Source organism: Periophthalmus magnuspinnatus, chromosome 6, assembly GCF_009829125.3.
Source record: "Periophthalmus magnuspinnatus isolate fPerMag1 chromosome 6, fPerMag1.2.pri, whole genome shotgun sequence".
Taxonomy (NCBI): Eukaryota; Metazoa; Chordata; class Actinopteri; order Gobiiformes; family Gobiidae; genus Periophthalmus; species Periophthalmus magnuspinnatus.
This window is the reverse complement of record NC_047131.1, coordinates 9859962-9878195: the sequence shown is the minus strand read 5'-3', so window position 1 is coordinate 9878195 and position 18234 is coordinate 9859962. Positions and strand designations below refer to the sequence as shown.

At 39.7% G+C, this 18234-nt stretch overlaps 3 protein-coding genes across 3 annotated transcripts in view; 1 reads left to right on the top strand and 2 right to left on the bottom strand.

Annotated features, from left to right (window-relative positions):
• lrrk2 (leucine-rich repeat kinase 2) overlaps window positions 1-741 on the bottom strand; it is a 46286-nt gene extending 45545 nt beyond the window's left edge. Inside the window, exon 1 of the mRNA XM_055222637.1 lies at window positions 204-741. Coding sequence (XP_055078612.1) covers window positions 204-345 — 142 coding nt within the window. The 5' untranslated portion in view covers window positions 346-741. The remainder of the gene's footprint in view (window positions 1-203) is intronic.
• A 1232-nt stretch (window positions 742-1973) lies between these two features.
• On the top strand, window positions 1974-14462 carry LOC129456334 (leucine-rich repeat-containing G-protein coupled receptor 5-like). Its single transcript, XM_055222565.1, has 11 exons — window positions 1974-2150; window positions 4762-4833; window positions 7991-8062; window positions 9261-9332; window positions 10753-10968; window positions 11933-12004; window positions 12735-12803; window positions 12920-12991; window positions 13330-13395; window positions 13702-13775; window positions 14350-14462. The coding sequence occupies exons 1-11, from the start codon at window positions 2047-2049 to the stop codon at window positions 14460-14462; spliced, it is 1002 nt and encodes a 333-aa protein (XP_055078540.1). The 5' UTR covers window positions 1974-2046.
• A 1284-nt stretch (window positions 14463-15746) lies between these two features.
• LOC117372517 (zinc finger C3H1 domain-containing protein-like) overlaps window positions 15747-18234 on the bottom strand; it is a 35407-nt gene continuing 32919 nt past the window's right edge. Inside the window, 1 exon segment of the mRNA XM_055222639.1 lies at window positions 15747-16492. Within this exon segment, the coding sequence (XP_055078614.1) occupies window positions 16355-16492 (138 nt within the window). The 3' untranslated portion in view covers window positions 15747-16354.

The following is an 18234-nucleotide window of genomic DNA, read 5'->3' as shown; positions in this document are numbered from 1 at the left end:
CTCTCAATACCAATACACGAGTTTTAGTATTTATCACTATCTGGGTTTTGACAGTTTTGACAAGTGAAAGTTGAATGGCTGAAGTGATTTATTTCAAACATTATGAATGCAAAGTTATATAATAAACTGTTTATGCGGTTTTAATATAGGCTTTGTACTCGTTATTATTATTATTATTAATATTCATATTATTATTATCTTACCGTGCTCCGTGTGCGCCAGAAAGTTGAGGTCCTGGATGATTTGAATTAACGTGGGCATCTGATCTTCATCTTTGGGAGTTTTTAACCGCACCAAAAGCTTTCTTAACTTTTCCTCCAGCTCTTCTTTGTCCTTGTCAGCCATTGTCAAGTTAGTTTTTGTTTTAAAGATAAAAAAAACTACTTTGTAATGGGCATTTAGGTCAATTAATCCTGGTTAAATGTCAGCAGACGCGGTGCAGAAAGCGGTGAGAATCCTCCACAAACTCTAGTACTGTTACAACACATTATTTAATATTGGCAAAACTGCACAATACTTAGTGATAGTATTCTACAGTAAAAAGAGGATCTGTACTTTTCGTGAGTAGTTTCGGTTCGGTTGTGGCGAGAGGACGTAACCGTCGGGTCCAAGCTCGCGTGCACTAACTTTGCTCCGTCACGTCGCTCATTTCGTTCGGACTTTTGCGGTTAAAAATGCGGCTTTTTGTCCCGGAGAGGCGTGTTTCCTCTTCGCCGTGCTCACGTCATATGACCGGGCACAGAAAAGTCTATTTGTCGCAGAGGAAATGAAAAAAGCACGCTCCAAACCAAGGCCAAGCCCCTATGGCATCGGCTGTCAGTCTGTCAGTGCGGTGGTACAGTCAATTCCGCACCCCTTTTCAGATGTATGCACCTTAACGCTTAAAAACACTGCAATAACTACAGGAATCGCAATTTATTTTGAGACCTTTAATACACAGACAACAGTCTACAGAAATAACAATCTAACATACATATTGTTATCGTGTAGACCGTAATTTGAACAGATTTTTGGGGTTTTCTAGCTTTATACAACACAAGGAAGATCATACCACTATAAATAACAAGGATATAGCCATAAGAAGTTTCTTAAGTTCAAAGTAATGCACTGACAGAAGTAAGCTAAACGAGGGTGCAGAATTCGGCGCAACACCGCAGGGACATTCCGATGTAACACAAGGAAAACTATCAAAATAAACGCCTGTGGAAGTCGGTGTATAGTTAAAAGTCGCGTTCATTCGTAAAGGTTTCATAAAGTTTTAGTGGTTATAACTGTCATGTGAAATGTGCAAAATGTTCCGCTGTTGAGTTGCTGGGCAGTTTGGTCTGTTTATGCTAGCACTGATTTGTAGTCCGGGGCAGCCATGTTTGTAGTTCTGTTCAAGCTAATCAAGAGAAAAACTGAAAAGGTCATGCAGCGTAAGTAATAACTGTTCTTTTAGTTTTTGGATATGTTATATTTTTACCTGTCATGGTCCGCGCTATCTCATAAAATATATTTATCTTCACGGAGAGAAGCGGGCAACATGGTGTTTTTTAGCAATTAATTTAATAAATTTAAACTAGATAAATTTAATGTCATACTCAGTGACTGCTAAACTTTTCACGCCAAGTACTACCAAAGAAAAGATTTGGCTTTCTGAGTACCACTGGATCTAAACCAGGTCTATGGACCACAGTTTAACCCACAAACTGAAGAGCACATTCAAAGCAAATCAAGAAATCTCCTCAGAGACAAGCATGTGACAAACCCTCCAGCAGAAAAGTTACATAGTGTACCTTTAACATGACAAAAATCCCGAGCCTTATAATAATGGTAAAAATGTGACTAAACTATAGTCCTGATTGCACACCACAGGAGGGCAGCACTCACCCCTCCCTCTCCTCCTCTCCTCTTTCAGCTCATATCGCTCTCTCCCTCCTCCCTCCCTCACTCCATCAGTGCAGCTCTGCAGGTATGAGTCCCTCTAGGCTGGTCTTGGTCCTGGTTCTGGCCCCTCTCTGGCCCCGGGTCTATAGTGCCCCCTGGATCGGCCCCTGTCCCGACATGTGCAGGTGTGAGACTGAAGATGAGAAGGATCTAACCGTGAACTGTGTGGAGAGAGGGCTCAGCAAGGTGCCGGTTAATCTGAGCCATTTCACTACTAAACTGTGAGTACTAAACTAGGACTGAACCAGGACTGAACCAGGACTGAACCAGGACTGAACCAGGACTGAATCAGGACTAAACCAGGACTGAATCAGGACTAAACCAGGACTGAATCAGGACTAAACCAGGACTAAATCAGGACTGAACCAGGTCTAAACCAGGACTAAAACAAGACTAAAACAGGGCTAAACCAAGTCTAAACCAGGACTAAACCAGGACTAAAACAGGACTAAGCCAGGTCAAAACCAGGACTAAAGAGGACTAAACCAGGACTAAACCAGGACTAAACCAGAACTAAACCAGATCTAAAGCAGGACTAAAACAGGACTAATCCAGGACTGAACCAGGACAGAACAACGACTAAACCAGGACTAAAACAAGACTAATCAAGAACTAAACCAGGACTAAACCAGGACTAAACCGGGACTGAACCGGGACTAAACCAAGATAGAACCAGGACTAAACTAAGACTAAATCAGGACTAAACCAGGACTAAACCAGTACTAATTCAGGACTAAATCATGACTAAAGCAAGACTAAACCAGAAGTAAATCAGGAGTAAGCCAGGATTAAACAAGAACTAAACCAGGACTAAACCAAAACTAAACCAGGAGTAAATCAGGAGTAAGCCAGGATTAAACAAGAACTAAACCAGGATCAACCAGGACTGAACCAGGACTAAACCAAGACTGAACCAGGAGTAAATCAGGACTAATCCAGGACTAAAGAAGAACTAAACTGGGACTAAACCAGGACTAAACTAAGACTAAATCAGGACTAAACCAGGACTAAACAAGAACTAAGCCAGGACTAAACCGAGACTAAACCTAGAGTAAATCTCATCCAGGACTAAACAAGAACTAAACTGGGACAAAACCAGGATTGAACCAGGACTGAACCGGGACTAAACCAGGACTAAAACAGGACTATACCAACACTAAACCAAGACTAAATCAGGACTAAACCAGGATTAAACAAGAACTAAACCAGGACTGAACCAGGACAAAACCAGGACTAAACAAGAACTAAACCAGGACTGAACCAGGACTAAACCAGGAGTAAATCAGGACTAAACCAGGACTAAACCAGGACTGAACCAGGACTGAACCAGGACTGATTCAGGACTAAACCAGGACTAAACCAGGACTAAACCAGGACTGAACCAGGACTGAACCAAGACTAAACCAGGAATAAATCAGGACTAAACCAGGACTAAACCAAGACTGAACCAGGACTAAACCAGGTCTAAACCAGGACTGAACCAGGACTAAACCAGGTCTAAACCAGGACTGAACCAGGACTAAAGCAGGACTCAACAAAAACTAAATCAGCGCTAAACTAGGACAGAACAAGGACTAAACCAGGACTAAACCAGAACTAAACCGGGACTTAACAAACACTGAACCAGGACAGAACAAGGAGTAAATCAGGACTAAACCAGGACAAAACCAGGACTGAACCAGGACTAAATCAGGATGAACCCTGGATTAAACCAGGAGCAAGAATTGAACAGAACTAAACCTGCACAACCTAATACAAGGGGAAAATGATGATGGGGGTTTTCTGAATTTTATGATCATTTGAGCCAATTCACCAGGAACCCCAAGGGCCACAGTTTGGACATGGCTGAACAAACATATGGGTAAATTAAAACTGAACCGGGACTAAACGGGAACTAAACCAAGACTGGGCCAGGTCTAGGACAAAAAAATTTACAAATACAAAGTAGATCTAAACAATCTGGAAAAATATTGAACTGTGATTTTTCTGACAAACATTATGATTTCCATTTGATTTGTGTTTTATGTTTTAAAAATAGGATTCAGTTCAAAGTTCACATTTTAAACACGTCCAGAAGAACTAGCAAAAGACCAAAAATCTGAACTGACAAACTAAAACAAGAATCACATTTCAGAACATGTTTGTACAGATCTAAACTACAGGGTTAGATGTTTTTATGCAGAATAAGACAGGAGATTGTGTTGTTTGTGGAGAAAATTATGGTACTTCAAAAATTTGTTAAATTATTAAGTTTATCCAAATTGTAATTTTGATTCAGTTGCGATTCATTTTGCAGCCTTAAAACATTTTTTTTCATTTTGTTAAATCAAAAACCTTCCTGCATCTCCCCCAAAATACTAGACTTAAACCTCCAGATCCCCTAGACGTTCACGTTTCTGTAGGTTTGCCTTTGTGCAGCGTGATATATACAGTCTTTTTGCTTTTATCATGCTGGATTCTCGTCTGGTTTTTAGTTGTTGGATCTGGCAACGCCAAGTGATGACCTCATTGTCTTATGGTTTGATTAAAAAACAAAACAAAACTAAAAGTCAAATAAAAATGCAGCATTGTGTGTCTTTTCAGACCCAGTCTCCATATCTGTATTTATAGTGAGTTTTGGGGCGTGCGCTGTCGTCAGCCCCTGTTTAATATGGTGTTAGGTTCAAATTGTTCCCAAATGCTTTTTTACAATGGAGAGATTAAATGTTTTTGTGTGTGGGATAGTGTGAGTTCTCTTTGTTGTGGCGTTTCTCTGTTAAATACTTCTATAATTCTATTTTTATGGTTTTAAATTGTATTTTATGACATTTTGATTATCTGTTTTTGTTGCAGAGACTTGAGCATGAACCTGGTAATGGAGCTGCCCGAGCACGCCTTCGCTCAAACGCGTTCGCTACGAGAGCTGTGAGTACAAACGTTTAAAAAAGAGATGAGATGATGTGTTTTTATTTCAAATTCAGATATACCAATGAGACACAAGAGAAAACACACACACTGCTGTTTGAGTGAGAGCTGTCCATGTCCCTGTGTCTTTGGTCTCTATTAGTCTACACAGTGTTTGGTTCATGTTCAAATCTTTAGTTTTTATTTAACTGTTCAAATAAATGCCTTTGTGTATTCTTAAGTAAAGTAAAATGTATGTAGTTACAGAGCACTGAATATCTGCATTAAAATGAATGTTTTTGTTACGTATATGGTCCAATCAGAGTACTGTACTGCATTCTGAGTACTCTGAATACTTTTACATTGAGTTTCAATTATAGAGTAAAGGCGCAACATAGAAAACAGATTTATGTTTATTAAACTGTTTGTTCTGTGTTTGTTTATCATCCATTGGAGAAGTTACAGTCTGACCTGTTTCACCACAAAAGCTTAGTTTTATATTTTTCTCACTGACTGTGCAGTTTGAAGCCTACATTTTGTGAACAAGTACAACCATGTATTCTTTTGATTTTTAAAAGTGACTTTGTTCTAAATATCACCAAATGAAAGAGTAACTGTACCAGAGTTTTTACAGATGACATTACAACTATACCAGTGTGCGGCAACTTTAGAGTGAGTCAGTGGTGAGATTAGAGAGTTTTTTTTTTCTTCTGTAAATGCTCAAAACTCGAAATCTAAAGTATGACAGAGCTGCTACAGTTTAGGAACAAATGTAAAAAGTCTACAACTCTGAGAAATATTTAGTTTGTACCTGGCAACTAAAACAAGAAAATCAAGTCAACAGATGAAGGAGTAGAAAGAGTGAGAGCACAGGGACCTGCAGACACACTCAGGCCTGTCCTGATACTCTCTATATCCTCTTGTCCTTCAGTATATGAAAGCAAAACAAAAACAAAAAAACAAAAAACAAAACAGCTCCATGGACAAAAATGAGCCAGAAAAATCAAACAAGCACGTTTCCCCTTTTGTTCTGCTCACGGTTCTGCCTCAGTCTGATGCGGAGGGACGTTTTTCTAATAAAGTGATGTCATCTGTATAATGTCTATTCCCAGCACATGTTCTGTTACCTCCAGCTCTGAGAACAGGCCCAAAACTCACACCGTCAAAGCAGAAACAAAAATCAGACTTGAGCTGGCCACATTCATGACCTCAGAGTTTGGACAGTTTTGGGCTTTACTCCATCAGTAAAAAAGTGGACCCCAAATAAAAATAATACATCATTGTTTCATTATTTTATGTTGATCCAAAGCAACTCGTTTAAATTTAAGATGATGTTTTTTTATAATAATTTAATATATTCATCGAAAATAGAGTCAGTACAGTTAGCATTGGTGCAAAATAAAACAAAAATGTCCCCACAAAGATCCTGAAAAGGCCAAGAAAATATCTCGACCAAGAAGTAAAAAACAGGTTGAAGATGACATTTTTCTGATTCCCTCTTTTACACTTCATGTAGTGGATTAAACCATTGTAAATATAAATGATCATTTACGTCACAGTCGTTACAGAGTTTTAAGTGAAATATTGTCCTGTTTCAAACTAAAGCTCCTGTTTCTCCATCGACGTACGTCTCTTTTATGGGATCTGAATATTTGAATCCGTTCATATAAAAGAGCCGTTCATAAGACTGGCTCTTTTATATTTATTTATGTGACAGAAGCCAGTGTGAGAACTTCAACAACAAACTAATCCCAGCAAGAAACAACGAGGCTCAGATGTTTTTAAACTGGTTCAAATTGATAGTGGGAGTGAGTTTAGCCTTTGGAATGAAGCAGAATCTACATAAAAAGTGAAACTAAAATAATTCATAATATCTAACTGTTATTAAGCTTAAACAAAGCATTTAATTTATGAGCTTTTTGAGCTTAAATAAGAAAAAAATATGTGAAATATCCATTAAGTGAACATGACATATGTGTTCATTAATCTGCTTGAAATAAATAAATATAAATAAATAACAATGACATATAAGTGACATGTGTGTTCATTAATCTGCTTGAAATAAATAAATATAAATAAATAACAATAAGAGATAAGTGACATGTGTGTTCATTAATCTGCTTGAAATAAATAAATAAATAACATGAAAAAAAAAAAAAATCACACGTCTCTCACTCGTGTCGCTGCTCTGGGTTTGTTTTGAGGCTTGTGTTAATTCAGAGCTCGACCTGTCACCATAATCTTTATATACACTTATCTCTATATATATTAAAGCTGGAACTATATTTATTTTAGGATGAATATTTCTCATGTTACTTTTTCTTTGCATTACTGAGACGTTTTTGGTTATCTTATGTCTATATGATCAGATTTAAGCTGTAAAAGTTTGAATTAATAACTTGTCTGACTCATTACAGATGCAAACTAACGACTACAGTGTTTCAATCTGCTGTTTACTTATTGCAGCTCATGATTTTTAACAATATTGTAAATTTAGAATCGTTTTTGTGGTTTAAATCTGTTCTTGGGCTTTTGTGTCAGTGTCATAAATTAGTCTCAGTATTATCGTCTATTGTCTGTATTTACTTTATATATCAAACTTCAAAATGTGTTATGGCGACAGGATGAGTTCAGGGTAAATCTGAATAAAAATACATACACATTAGAAAGAAAAACATTCAGTTCTTTTAAATCCAGTCGTTCTTTTTAAGGAGCCGTTCAAGAGCTGACACTAGCATATGTTTTTTACTTTCTTTTACATGTCCGAGTAAAATGTAGCCTTCTGTACAGTTTTCATTGGTGCAAAAATAAAAGTAAAAAGGCACAAGACAGAATGTTTTAAACATAAGTACAACAAGAAAAACTGCTCTGAAAAATTTCAAAACAAATCCAAAAATCTACACCCAATAAAATGTAGTCAAATAAATGTAAACTTGTCAAAAAAAACGACTGAATTTCAAATAATTTCAGACGGTGTGCTGCTCGATTTACAGAGAAACACCTCATCCACTTGGCTCATTTCTCTTCAGTTATACGTTTCTCTGTAAATTCTAACTGTTTCCTGCTGTTTTCTCTTGAGTCCTGTTTTTATAGTGAAAGCATCTTTGTTTTTTGAATGTTTTTTTTTTTTCTGTTTGATCTGATTAAATTCTTGTTATGTTTTTGTTTTGCCGTTGAGTCGTTTGGCAGGAAACCGCCTGCAGCAGATCGACCCCGAGGCCTTCTGCGGACTCCACGCTCTCACTGCTCTGTAAGAAACTCTCATTTTAAACAAACAGCAAACAAACAACAAACCAACAAACAAACAGACAATGAATAAACAATGAACAGACAACGAACAAACCAGACAAGATGCTTCAAAAATCAATTAAATGTTTCGCCTAAATATGATTCATTTTTTATGTCACCCTTTTTCATTTAAAACCCCACTATGTAACTTTTTAGACAAATTATTTTATTTTCATTTTGGATGTTTATATAAAGAGATCCTGCTGGAAATGTTGTTCCTTTGGCCATAATATTCCACAGTATTGCATTAAATGTATCTATCGCCATGGAGAATGTTCCAAAGTTTGGTTTGTGTTTCCATGGAGTCACACAGGTGACCTTCAGAGAGTTACTTTCATTATTTTATGTTGATCCAAAGCAAAAACATTTAGATTTTGAATTGATTTAAAAAAAATATATATATATATATCTGCTTTAGTTTAACTTAAAATATGGAGAATGTGAAAAAGTGATGTCATGTTTAGGGGCAACAGTGGCTGGTGTTTTCAACCCTGAGTTTAACACAAAAACACTAACCTCAAAATAAGTATATAAGGCCAACTTTTTAATAAAATGATTTTATATTATATCCATTTATAATTTGATTATTAAAATATATAAATTAATGTAACATCGCATGTATGTATGTATATATATATATATATATATATATATATATATATATATATATATATATATATATATATATATATATATATATATACACACACACACACATACACACACACACACACACACACACATACTTCAGACTTTTCTGTGTTGAAAGTGAAAGAGAGAACACACAAAAGAACTCAGTCCTGTTGTGTCCCAAAACAGGACTCAAAACCATGTTCTTCTCTGTAAAATTCAGGCTGAAGAGAATAACCTGCTGCTGCTGTTACATTTATGGAAAAATTCCAGCATGTCGCTGGTGTAATTAGAGAAATCATGTGAAATTGGGTGATTAGTGACTTTATAAACAGCCCCGCTTCAAGATTCATCACAGTTAAGTCAAATTAAAATGGAGGCAAGATGGCGCCATTTTAGGTCCAGTGGAAAAAACAACAGGCCCCGTGTCTCCATGTTTTTCTCTTGAACATTAAAAACACTGTACAAAGTCAAAAGGTCAGTACCCTGGCGATGCAAAAAGTTCAAATGTGTAATATTTTATGTTTCAGGACTCTTCATGACACTGGGCTGAGGACTGTTCCTTCTGAAGCTCTGGACAAACTGAAAAACCTGCAGTCTCTGTGAGTCTGACGTTGTGTCCTTGGGCAAGACCCTTCACCCACACTGCCTTGTATAAATGTAATGTGTGAGGGTTGGTGGGAGGGGCCCATAGGCTGTGAAGGTGATGTCACCCACAGTGTTGTGAAGGTGATGTCACTCAGCCAGTGAAGCTCATTGAAGCTAACAGTTATAGGGGCGCATTTGGAGTCAAGTTCCATATTTGGAATTCTGATCGTGAGTATCATGGCAACCAAAGAGCCAATCCAGAGCCACCTTGTTAAAGATAACGCATCTTTCCACCCACATTGCTGGTTTAGCAGGCAGCAGGCGCTTAGCAATGCTGTCAACAAATCTGTTGCTAACGGGGTAAAAGAAGGCACCTCAGTGGTCAGTTATTAATGTTTGATTTATGGACACAATAGTGAAATAAAAACACCAGGATCATGTAGAGTGGGTTATACGAACACATTCAGACCAAAATGATGAGCCTGGCAGTAGAGTTAGTGCGTCCATGCTCACGTACTATTTGGAACGTGGCCACTAGCAGATTAGCTATGTCCATTTATATATACAGTCTGTGGAGGGGGGCCTTTATTCAGCCCATATGTGATAGATTAATGCTGTCGTTGAGTACTTGGGCAAGACACTTAACCCACCTCGCCCCCAGTGTCTGCATGCACTGGTGTATGAATATGTGTGTTCCATGATGTAAAGTACTTTGAGTGTCTTGAAGGTGTTATATGAACATGTGACCATTGACCATGTGATCAGTTCAAGAACAAACTTTGGCTCATTTGCTCCAAGAAACAAACAGCTAATTTTTTTTTTTTTTTTAATTAAATCTCTAAACAGAAAATCCTCAGATGTGGAAATGTATTTATCAGGAATCAGGTTCACAAACTCATATCTGAGTCTAGGCAGTGTAGTCTTTCAACTACACTGCCTAGTTTTCGATTAATTGGTTGAGAGTCTTATGACAAGGATTTCTGTGGGACAACAGCAGAAAGGAGATGTGAGTGAGTGAAGGAGGGAGCTGAAGGTTTGATATTTTTTGGTATTTATCTGTAAAAAGTCAGATTAAACTCATGATTCACAAGTTTAATCTGTCTTTTTCCTAGTACTTTTTTCTGCATAAATAGTAGTTTTGCATGAGCTCCCCCTGCAGGTGTAGTCTTGTGAGTGCAGTTTGGGTCAGATACACAGAGATACGTAATAGTTTTGAGAGCTTTTTCCACACTCCCTTTTTAGTCAGCCGCACATGTCTTTAGTCCAACGAGAATTTATTTAGTTGACTAGAGGCCTAAATTGGATAGGCCCAGTAATTACAGAGATATTGACCATAAACCAGGTCCACACATCTGCAGTCTGACAGCTGCACAGAGAACTCCACCTGACGATTCTCACCTGTCTCCATGTTCTTCCATGTTCTTCTCCTCTCAGCCGTTTAGATGCAAACCGGCTCTCCGCTGTTCCCTCACTCTCCTTCAGAGGTCTCTCTTCTCTGCGTCTGCTGCGTCTGGAGGATAACCATCTGGAGCAGACACCGGGGGGCGCTCTTGCTCACGTGCCCAGGTTGCAGGCTCTGTCTCTAGGTATGAACCGGCTCAGGGTCCTGCCTCCGCGGAGCTTCCACAGACTCACAGAGCTGCTGCTGCTGTAAGTGGGAACATAAACATTAGAATGAATTAAAGCTCCACTGCATAATTGTTCTGTTTATTGTTTTGCATACAATGTTCCACAGTATGGCATTAAACAGATCAAGCAAGTGACCCAACCAGACCAAGTTACAGGTTAGATCTATGGAGAGATGACCATGCTGACAGTTAGTCTTTTATTGTGTTTTGGTTTTTTTGTGTGCAAAAAAACACATTCATATAAGTGGAAATTAAACAAGATATTAATGCCTAACATGGACCATTCAAGTCCACATCAGGACTATGAACACATCATTATGTGTGGACAATATAAAAATAACTAAACATTGATTCACAGAGAAGAACCATTTTTGTTCCATTCAGTTTGTGGATTTCATTTTAATTTCATTTGTTTATGACAGGTTGAACTGCTCATTTTATTAAAACACACTTAAGATTATTATATTTAAGAATGTACAAGAGATTTCAAACATATTTTCCAAATATGGCCATTTTTTTGGTTTCAAATTTTATTTCCTCGTTGCAAATCATGACATCACACTAGGGAATTCCAACCATATAAAAACTCCTCTAAAATACACAGATAAATATTTGAGAAATAAAAATATAAGAAAACACGTGAAAAATGTGATTCACATGTAACTTTTATCAAACATTTAGACAGTATTCTCCCAGTGCAATGTCACCACTGTGATGTCACCAGTGCGATGTCACCACTGTGATGTCACCACTGTAATGTCACCAGTGCGATGTCACCACTGTGATGTCACCAGTGCGATGTCACCACTGTGATGTCACCAGTGTGATGTCACCAGTGCGATGTCACCAGTGCGATGTCACCAGTGCGATGTCACCACTGTGATGTCACCACTGTGATGTCACCAGTGTGACCTTGTAAAATTATATATGAGTGATCACACTCAAATGATCGCATCGTTCCTGTTTTGTTCTGCTCTGTTTTTCAGACAGCTCCAGCACAATCACCTCCACTCTCTGAGTCCCACCTGTTTCCATGGACTTCACCAACTGCAGACACTGTGAGTCTTTAAGTGTAAGGCCTGGTTTAGTCCTGGTTTAGTCCTGGTTTAGTCCTGGTTTAGTCCTGGTTTAGTCCTGGTGTAGTCCTGGTTCAGCCCTGGTTCAGTCCTGGTTTAGTTCTGGTTCAGTCCAGGTTTAGTCTTGGTTTAGTCCTGGTTATTTCTGGTTCAGTCTTGTTTCAGTTTTGGTTTATATCTGGTTTAGTCCTTGTTCAGTCTTGGTTCAGTCTTGGTTTAGTCCTGGTGTGGTCTTGGTTAGTCCTGGTTTAGTCCTGGTTTATTCCTGGTTTAGTCCTGGTTCAGTCTTGGTTTAGTCCTGGTTTAGACCTGGTTTAGTCTCATCTCTAGCGTTTAATTGTTGCAGCAGAAACATTTGGTTAACAGCCTCAGTTTCAGACCAAACAAACCGCAGACAGATCGGTCTCAGATCCTGGTCCAGGTCCAATCCGGATCCCGGCTCTTAATCCCAAAAACCTCCTTTACACAGAAGTCTAAGAGCCGGTAATTAAACAAATGTGTTTGAGCTGTAATGAGTCCGGTCTGAAGTCTGCGCCAGGCCACACAGGGAGAATAGGACTAAACCAGGACTAAACCAGGACTAAACCAGGACTAAACCAGGAATGAACCAGGAATGAACCAAGTCTGAACCAGGACTGAACCAGGACTGAACCAGGACTGAACCAGGACCAAACCAGGACTAAACCGGGTTCACTGATCTTTTTTATTTCAGAGACTTGAGCTTTAACAGACTGCACAGTTTTCCTTCTGCATTCCAGCTCCTGACGTCACTGCAGCACCTGTGAGAACGTTTGTGTGAATGTTTATATTTATTTTTATGTTTTCATGTAATGAGATTTTTTTTTATTTATTTTTTTTTATGCTTGAACTATTTTAATATTTCATTTTTTTTCACAGAAACCTTCAGAACAATTTTATTTCTTTTGTCCCTGAAAACACCCTGAGAACAAACCCATCACTGAGGAGAATGTAAGACTGTTATAATCTACTCCTTTAACAATAAAGGGAACATTTGTCTTAACCAGTTTGGGAAAAAATATTTTATCCTATGACAGGTTCAGATGATTCTCTCATTGTAAAAATGTAAATATATTCAAGGAACTAAAAAAACTGGCACACTGAAATAAAACGTAAAACTACTTTTTTTTTGTTCAGTGATACAAAAAGATTATTTTCATGTATTCAATTCAGTCACCACAAAATGTTTCTTTGACCCACAGAAGATGACACGGATCTACGTCCAGACATTGAAAAATATTAGGATTTTATTTTGTATCTCCAATTTTAGTGTAGTTTTTTCCCCCCAGAATCCTCCTGAACAACCGTCTCTTTTTGGTGGGACACGTCTATAAACTGTCCAAGCTGCCGCCGCCGTGAGTCACTTTTATGGAGTTTACAATAAAACCTATTTATAAAAAGTATAATAGTTATTCAAATGAATGACACTTGATTGTATCTGATTTAAAAAGACACAAAAAAGAACCAAGGGGAAAATTCAACCTAATGGAACCTAACGTGAAATCTGTTGGTTTATTTCACTGGGCGTTAGCTGCTCACTGTAATGTTCATGGGTTTGTCTGACATTGTACTAATATAAATATATATATATCCCAGCACTGGAGATCAGCTTTTGCAGCGTACTTTAATCTGATCGCAGTTTCATGTTCTTATTTCCACAGAGGATTCTCTGAGATTTCACTGAAACATCCTGAACGTTTGTATAAATCCTTGAACTACAACAAACAGGAGTCATGTGAGTAAAACTACATTTGCTTGTTTATCTGTTTACCAGTTTATCAGTTTGTTTATCTGTTTATCACACTGGCCATATCTGAGCCGCTGATCGTATGGGGTCTATTTAAAAATATTTCTCTCAAAAATGCATGTATCTCTATGATGGAATGTTCAGCAGTTTCCATGGTGACACAACGCACACATTAGCAAACGCAGACAAAAAAAGTTTTAAGAGTCTGAACACAAAATGGATTTAACAATGACAGTGACAATGACTAAATAAATAAATACCAATACCAAAATAGCACATTTTCAGGAGGCTGTGATCAACCTGTCCGTTCATGGTCCTGTTTAGGAATTTGATTTTCAACAAAAAGGTGATAGTGACTAACTGAAACATTGTTGGCTAATGCGAGCTAAATATGATTGGCCAGTACAATGTGGGACGTCATTCGTCATCTGCGTTAAATATGATTGTATGGTAGAATGTGGTGATGTCCTCTGAAATCCGGCGATACCAGAAAAGTGACATATTGCACCTTTAACAGTAGACATTTTGAATATCTCATCTGTTTCTTTGTGTTTGTGTTCAGGTCAAACGCAGGATTCTTTTTGGGTGTTCCCACTCCTGCTCTTCGTCTCTCTCCTCTTCCTCGCTGCTGGAATAGTGACCAGGACCCTCCTCTTCAAACTCAATACTAAATAATTTAAACTTTATAACTGAAATCCACAGGTTGGACTTACACTGACACTTTGGGCTGTAACTGTTTTATATTGAAGATTTTGTACTATTTTGTTTTGTACCGTTGGAGGAGTTTTTTTTATTGCTAAAGAATACCTTGATAAACATGTGTTCTTGTGAGTGGATTTGCCTCTCCACAGATCTGACCTGTAGCTTCACCTTGTGTTGTCACCAGTTTAATGCCATACCGTGGAGCATTCCAGACAAATCAACAACGCCTCCATGGAGACAAGCATGAAAAAGGGAAGAGCAGGAGAGAGAAAGGGGAGGGAAGGGAGAGAGAGGAGATGGAGGGGTAAAATGGAGGATAAAGGAGGAGTGAGGGATAGAGAAAGAGGGAGGGGTGGTAGGAGAGAGAGAGAGCGAGGAGGAGGACAGGAAGAAGACAAAGAGGGGGAGAGAGGCATGTAGGGAATGTAGGGAGAATGAGTGAGGGTGGGAGATAAAGAGGTAAAAAGAGGGACGATGGTGCGAGGGGGAGGGCGGAGAGGGAGGATGAAGGGAGGATGGAATGAGGGGGAGGAAGAGAGGGGATGAAAAGAGGGGAGGGAGAGGGGCAGAGGGGAGGCATATAGATTGGAGGAAAAAAAAGCAGCATCTCCATGGAGACGAGCAGGTGGCACCCTCCCCCAGAAAAGTTACATTGGGTGGCTTTAAAACGGAACTTGAACTATACAAACTTGAAAGTCGCTATGAGCCGATAAACAGTTTGACCTGAGCAGCACATCTGAAATATTTTTATTAAAGCGATAAAGAGAGAACTTCATGGTGCAAAGGCCATTGTGTAGCTTTTCTGTCTCTGTGGAGATGCAATGCCTTACTGTGGAACATTCCATGACCAGGCAAAGCAATGATAAGACATTTTTTATACCATACTGTGGAATATTATAGCCAAAGGAACATTTCCATGGAAACAAGCGGAAGGCTAAGTTAAGAGTCATGTTTGTAGAGATGCAAACCCACTCACAGCAAGATGTTTTTCAGTGCAATAAACAGGTGCTTTTCTTTTAGTTTGTTTTTTGGAAGAAAAGTTACACATTATGGCTTTAAGTTAAACCACTAAATGTATTCAAGTTTCCCAAACAAGAATTGAAAATAGAAATACTGAAAAAATACAGTAATTTACCAGCGACACGGGCTCATCTGTCCCACAAGAGATTAAGTTTTGTGTGACTAAATTAGCAGTTTGAATTTCAGTATTTTTTGTAACTGAAAGAATAGAAAAAAGTCAAAAACCACAAGACGCCATTTTGTTTCTTTACAAAATAATTTATTAACATTTAAATTGAAAACATACAAAATGAACCATCAGACTCCACTCTCCTCCTGATGATATAATACTCTGAAATATGAACTCTGAAATTTTGACAAATAAAAATCCGACAAATTTTGCACATTTTGTTAATTATTTCTTCTCAACTTGTCAGTCACAGTTCTGCCCAAAACGACCAAATTTACGAATATTTTTTCATATTTTTGGAAAAACAGAATCACTTGGCATTCGTTTGTCGCTTTCTGGAAAATGTATCCTTAATCAAAATAAACATGAGCAAGTTCTCTGTTTTAGGAGTTAAAACAAAAATGATTTAAATATAAACTGCAAGGAAGGGGTGTAAAATAAACAGGGATAAACGATAAAACAAAACAAGGCAGCAGGAGCACTCAGACACCATACTTACGGAATATTTGAATTTCCAAGCGGCCATCTTGGGTTCTTGGAGCGATTTCCCCTTTCTGATTCGGGCGCTTACCTCGTCAAGATTGGTTGGGTTTGATATGTTTGTGTCTGTGTCTTTTTGGGGACAAGAAGAGAGGGGAGGGGGCAGATTTAGGGGTAGTTTTTTGGGGGGTTGACATCATTGTTTCCCTTTTCGTTTTTGGTGAATCACTAAATCAAGTTGTTCGGTCAAACTGACGCCGAGCTCCTGACATCTGTCCACCAGGGAGCGCAAGCGGTCCGTCCTGCCCCCCTCTGCGGCCTCAAACAACAGGCGCTGCAAGAGATAGAGAGAAGAAGGGAGGGGTGAAGGGAGTGAGGAAGGGAGAGGGGGTAAAACGGGGATGAGAGGAAAGGGGAGGAGGGGGAGAGAGAGAGCAAGAGAGGAGAGGGAGAGAAAGAGGGAAAAAGAGAAGGAGGGGGTAAAATGGGGGTCAGAGAAAATGGAAAGAGAGAGTGAGTGGGTGACAGTAAAGAAGGGGAAGAAAAGAGACAGGGGAGTTACCGGGGAGGGGGAGAAGGAAAGAAAGAAGAAGGAGGCAGCAAGAAAGAGAGGAGGGGGGTGAGAGGAAAGGGGAAGAGGGTGTGGGGGTGAGGGAGGGACGGGGGAGAGGTAAAAAAAAAAAGAGGGTTAAAAAGAGGGAGGAAAGGAAGAAGGACGGAGGCAAGGTAGGAGAGAGGAGGAGGGCAGTAAGGGTTAGGTGGGAAAAGAGTGGTGAGGAAGACAGGGAGGATGGGTGAGAAAGAGGAAAGTAGGGAGAGGGGGTGAGGGTGGGAGGTAAAGAGGGGGTAAAAAGGGAGAGAGGGATGAGGGGAGGGGGTGGAGGGAGGGTAGGAGGCAGAGAGGGAGGATGTAGAGGGGCAGGGTAAAAATAGGAGGAGACGTTAGGGGTTAAAAGAGGGAGAGAGGGAGCATAAAGGGGAGGAAGGAGGGGGAGAAAGATAAGGGGAGATAGGGATGGTAAAGAGTAGGGAGGGAGAGGTTAAGAGGGTTGAGAAGGAGGCAGAAAGGGGAAAAGTGGATGATAAAGAAAGAGGGGGAGAGAGGGGAGGAGGAGAAACAACGAGCAAGAGAGGAGAAATAGAACCAAGGATATGGGGACAGAGGGATTGTACAGGGTAGGGAGAGGGTAAGAGAGGAGGGAGAAAGAGGGATGAGAGAGGGAAGGTAAGAAAAAAGGCAGAGAAGATGAGAAAGGGTAAGTTACACAGAGGAGAGAAGTAAGGGGAGGAAGATGGAGAGATGAAGGAAAAAGGAGTAAGAGGGGAGGGGAGAGAGGAGGGGTGGAGGTTCACCTGTGACTTCAGTGACAAAACAAAACAACACACTTAAGAACATTAGATTAAAGATTTAGCTAAAAACTGTATCAATGTTTTCCTGACATCACACTAGGGATTAACATAACTGTTACCTAGCAACCATGTGGTACACTGGACCAAAACTCCATCAATGTCACAGAGATTATTATTTGACAAATAAAAATATCAGAAACACCTCGTCAGAAAAATGTGATTCTTGTGATTCAGTAAATACTTTGATGATTTTTGTTTTTATTCACGTATATTTATGAGACTCCTTCGGGCCCGAAGGAGTGACGTGGGGCCGTCCTCATGTGGACCCACCACCCACAAGAGGATCTGTAAGGGGCCGGTGCATGAAGATCTGGGTGGCAGTCGAAGGCAGAGGCCTCAACGACCGGATCCCTGGACATGGAGACTAGCTCTGGGGACATGGAATGTCACCTCGCTGGGGGGGAAGGAGCCGGAGCTTGTGCAGGAGGTTGAGCGTAACCGACTAGATATAGTCGGCCTCACCTCCACGCACAGCTTGGGCTCTGGAACCCAACTTCTTGAGAGGGGCTGAACTCTCCATTTCTCTGGCGTTGCCCACGGGGAGCGGCGGTGAGCTGGTGTGGGCTTGCTCATTGCCCCACAGCTCAGCCGCTGCGTGTTGGGGTTCACTCCGGTGAACGAGAGGGTCGCGTCCCTGCGCCTTTGGGTCGGGGACAGGGCTCTCAC

What these genes read in the sequence shown, in the direction of transcription:
- LOC129456334 (XM_055222565.1), top strand. Translation starts at nt 2,047, where the DNA reads ATGTGCAGGTGTGAGACTGAAGATGAGAAGGATCTAACCGTGAACTGT. An exon ending in ACGCGTTCGCTACGAGAGCT is followed by an intron (nt 4,834 to 7,990) that starts GTGAGTACAAAC and finishes TTTGCCGTTGAG; the next exon opens with TCGTTTGGCAGGAAACCGCC. An exon ending in CTCACAGAGCTGCTGCTGCT is followed by an intron (nt 10,969 to 11,932) that starts GTAAGTGGGAAC and finishes TCTGTTTTTCAG; the next exon opens with ACAGCTCCAGCACAATCACC.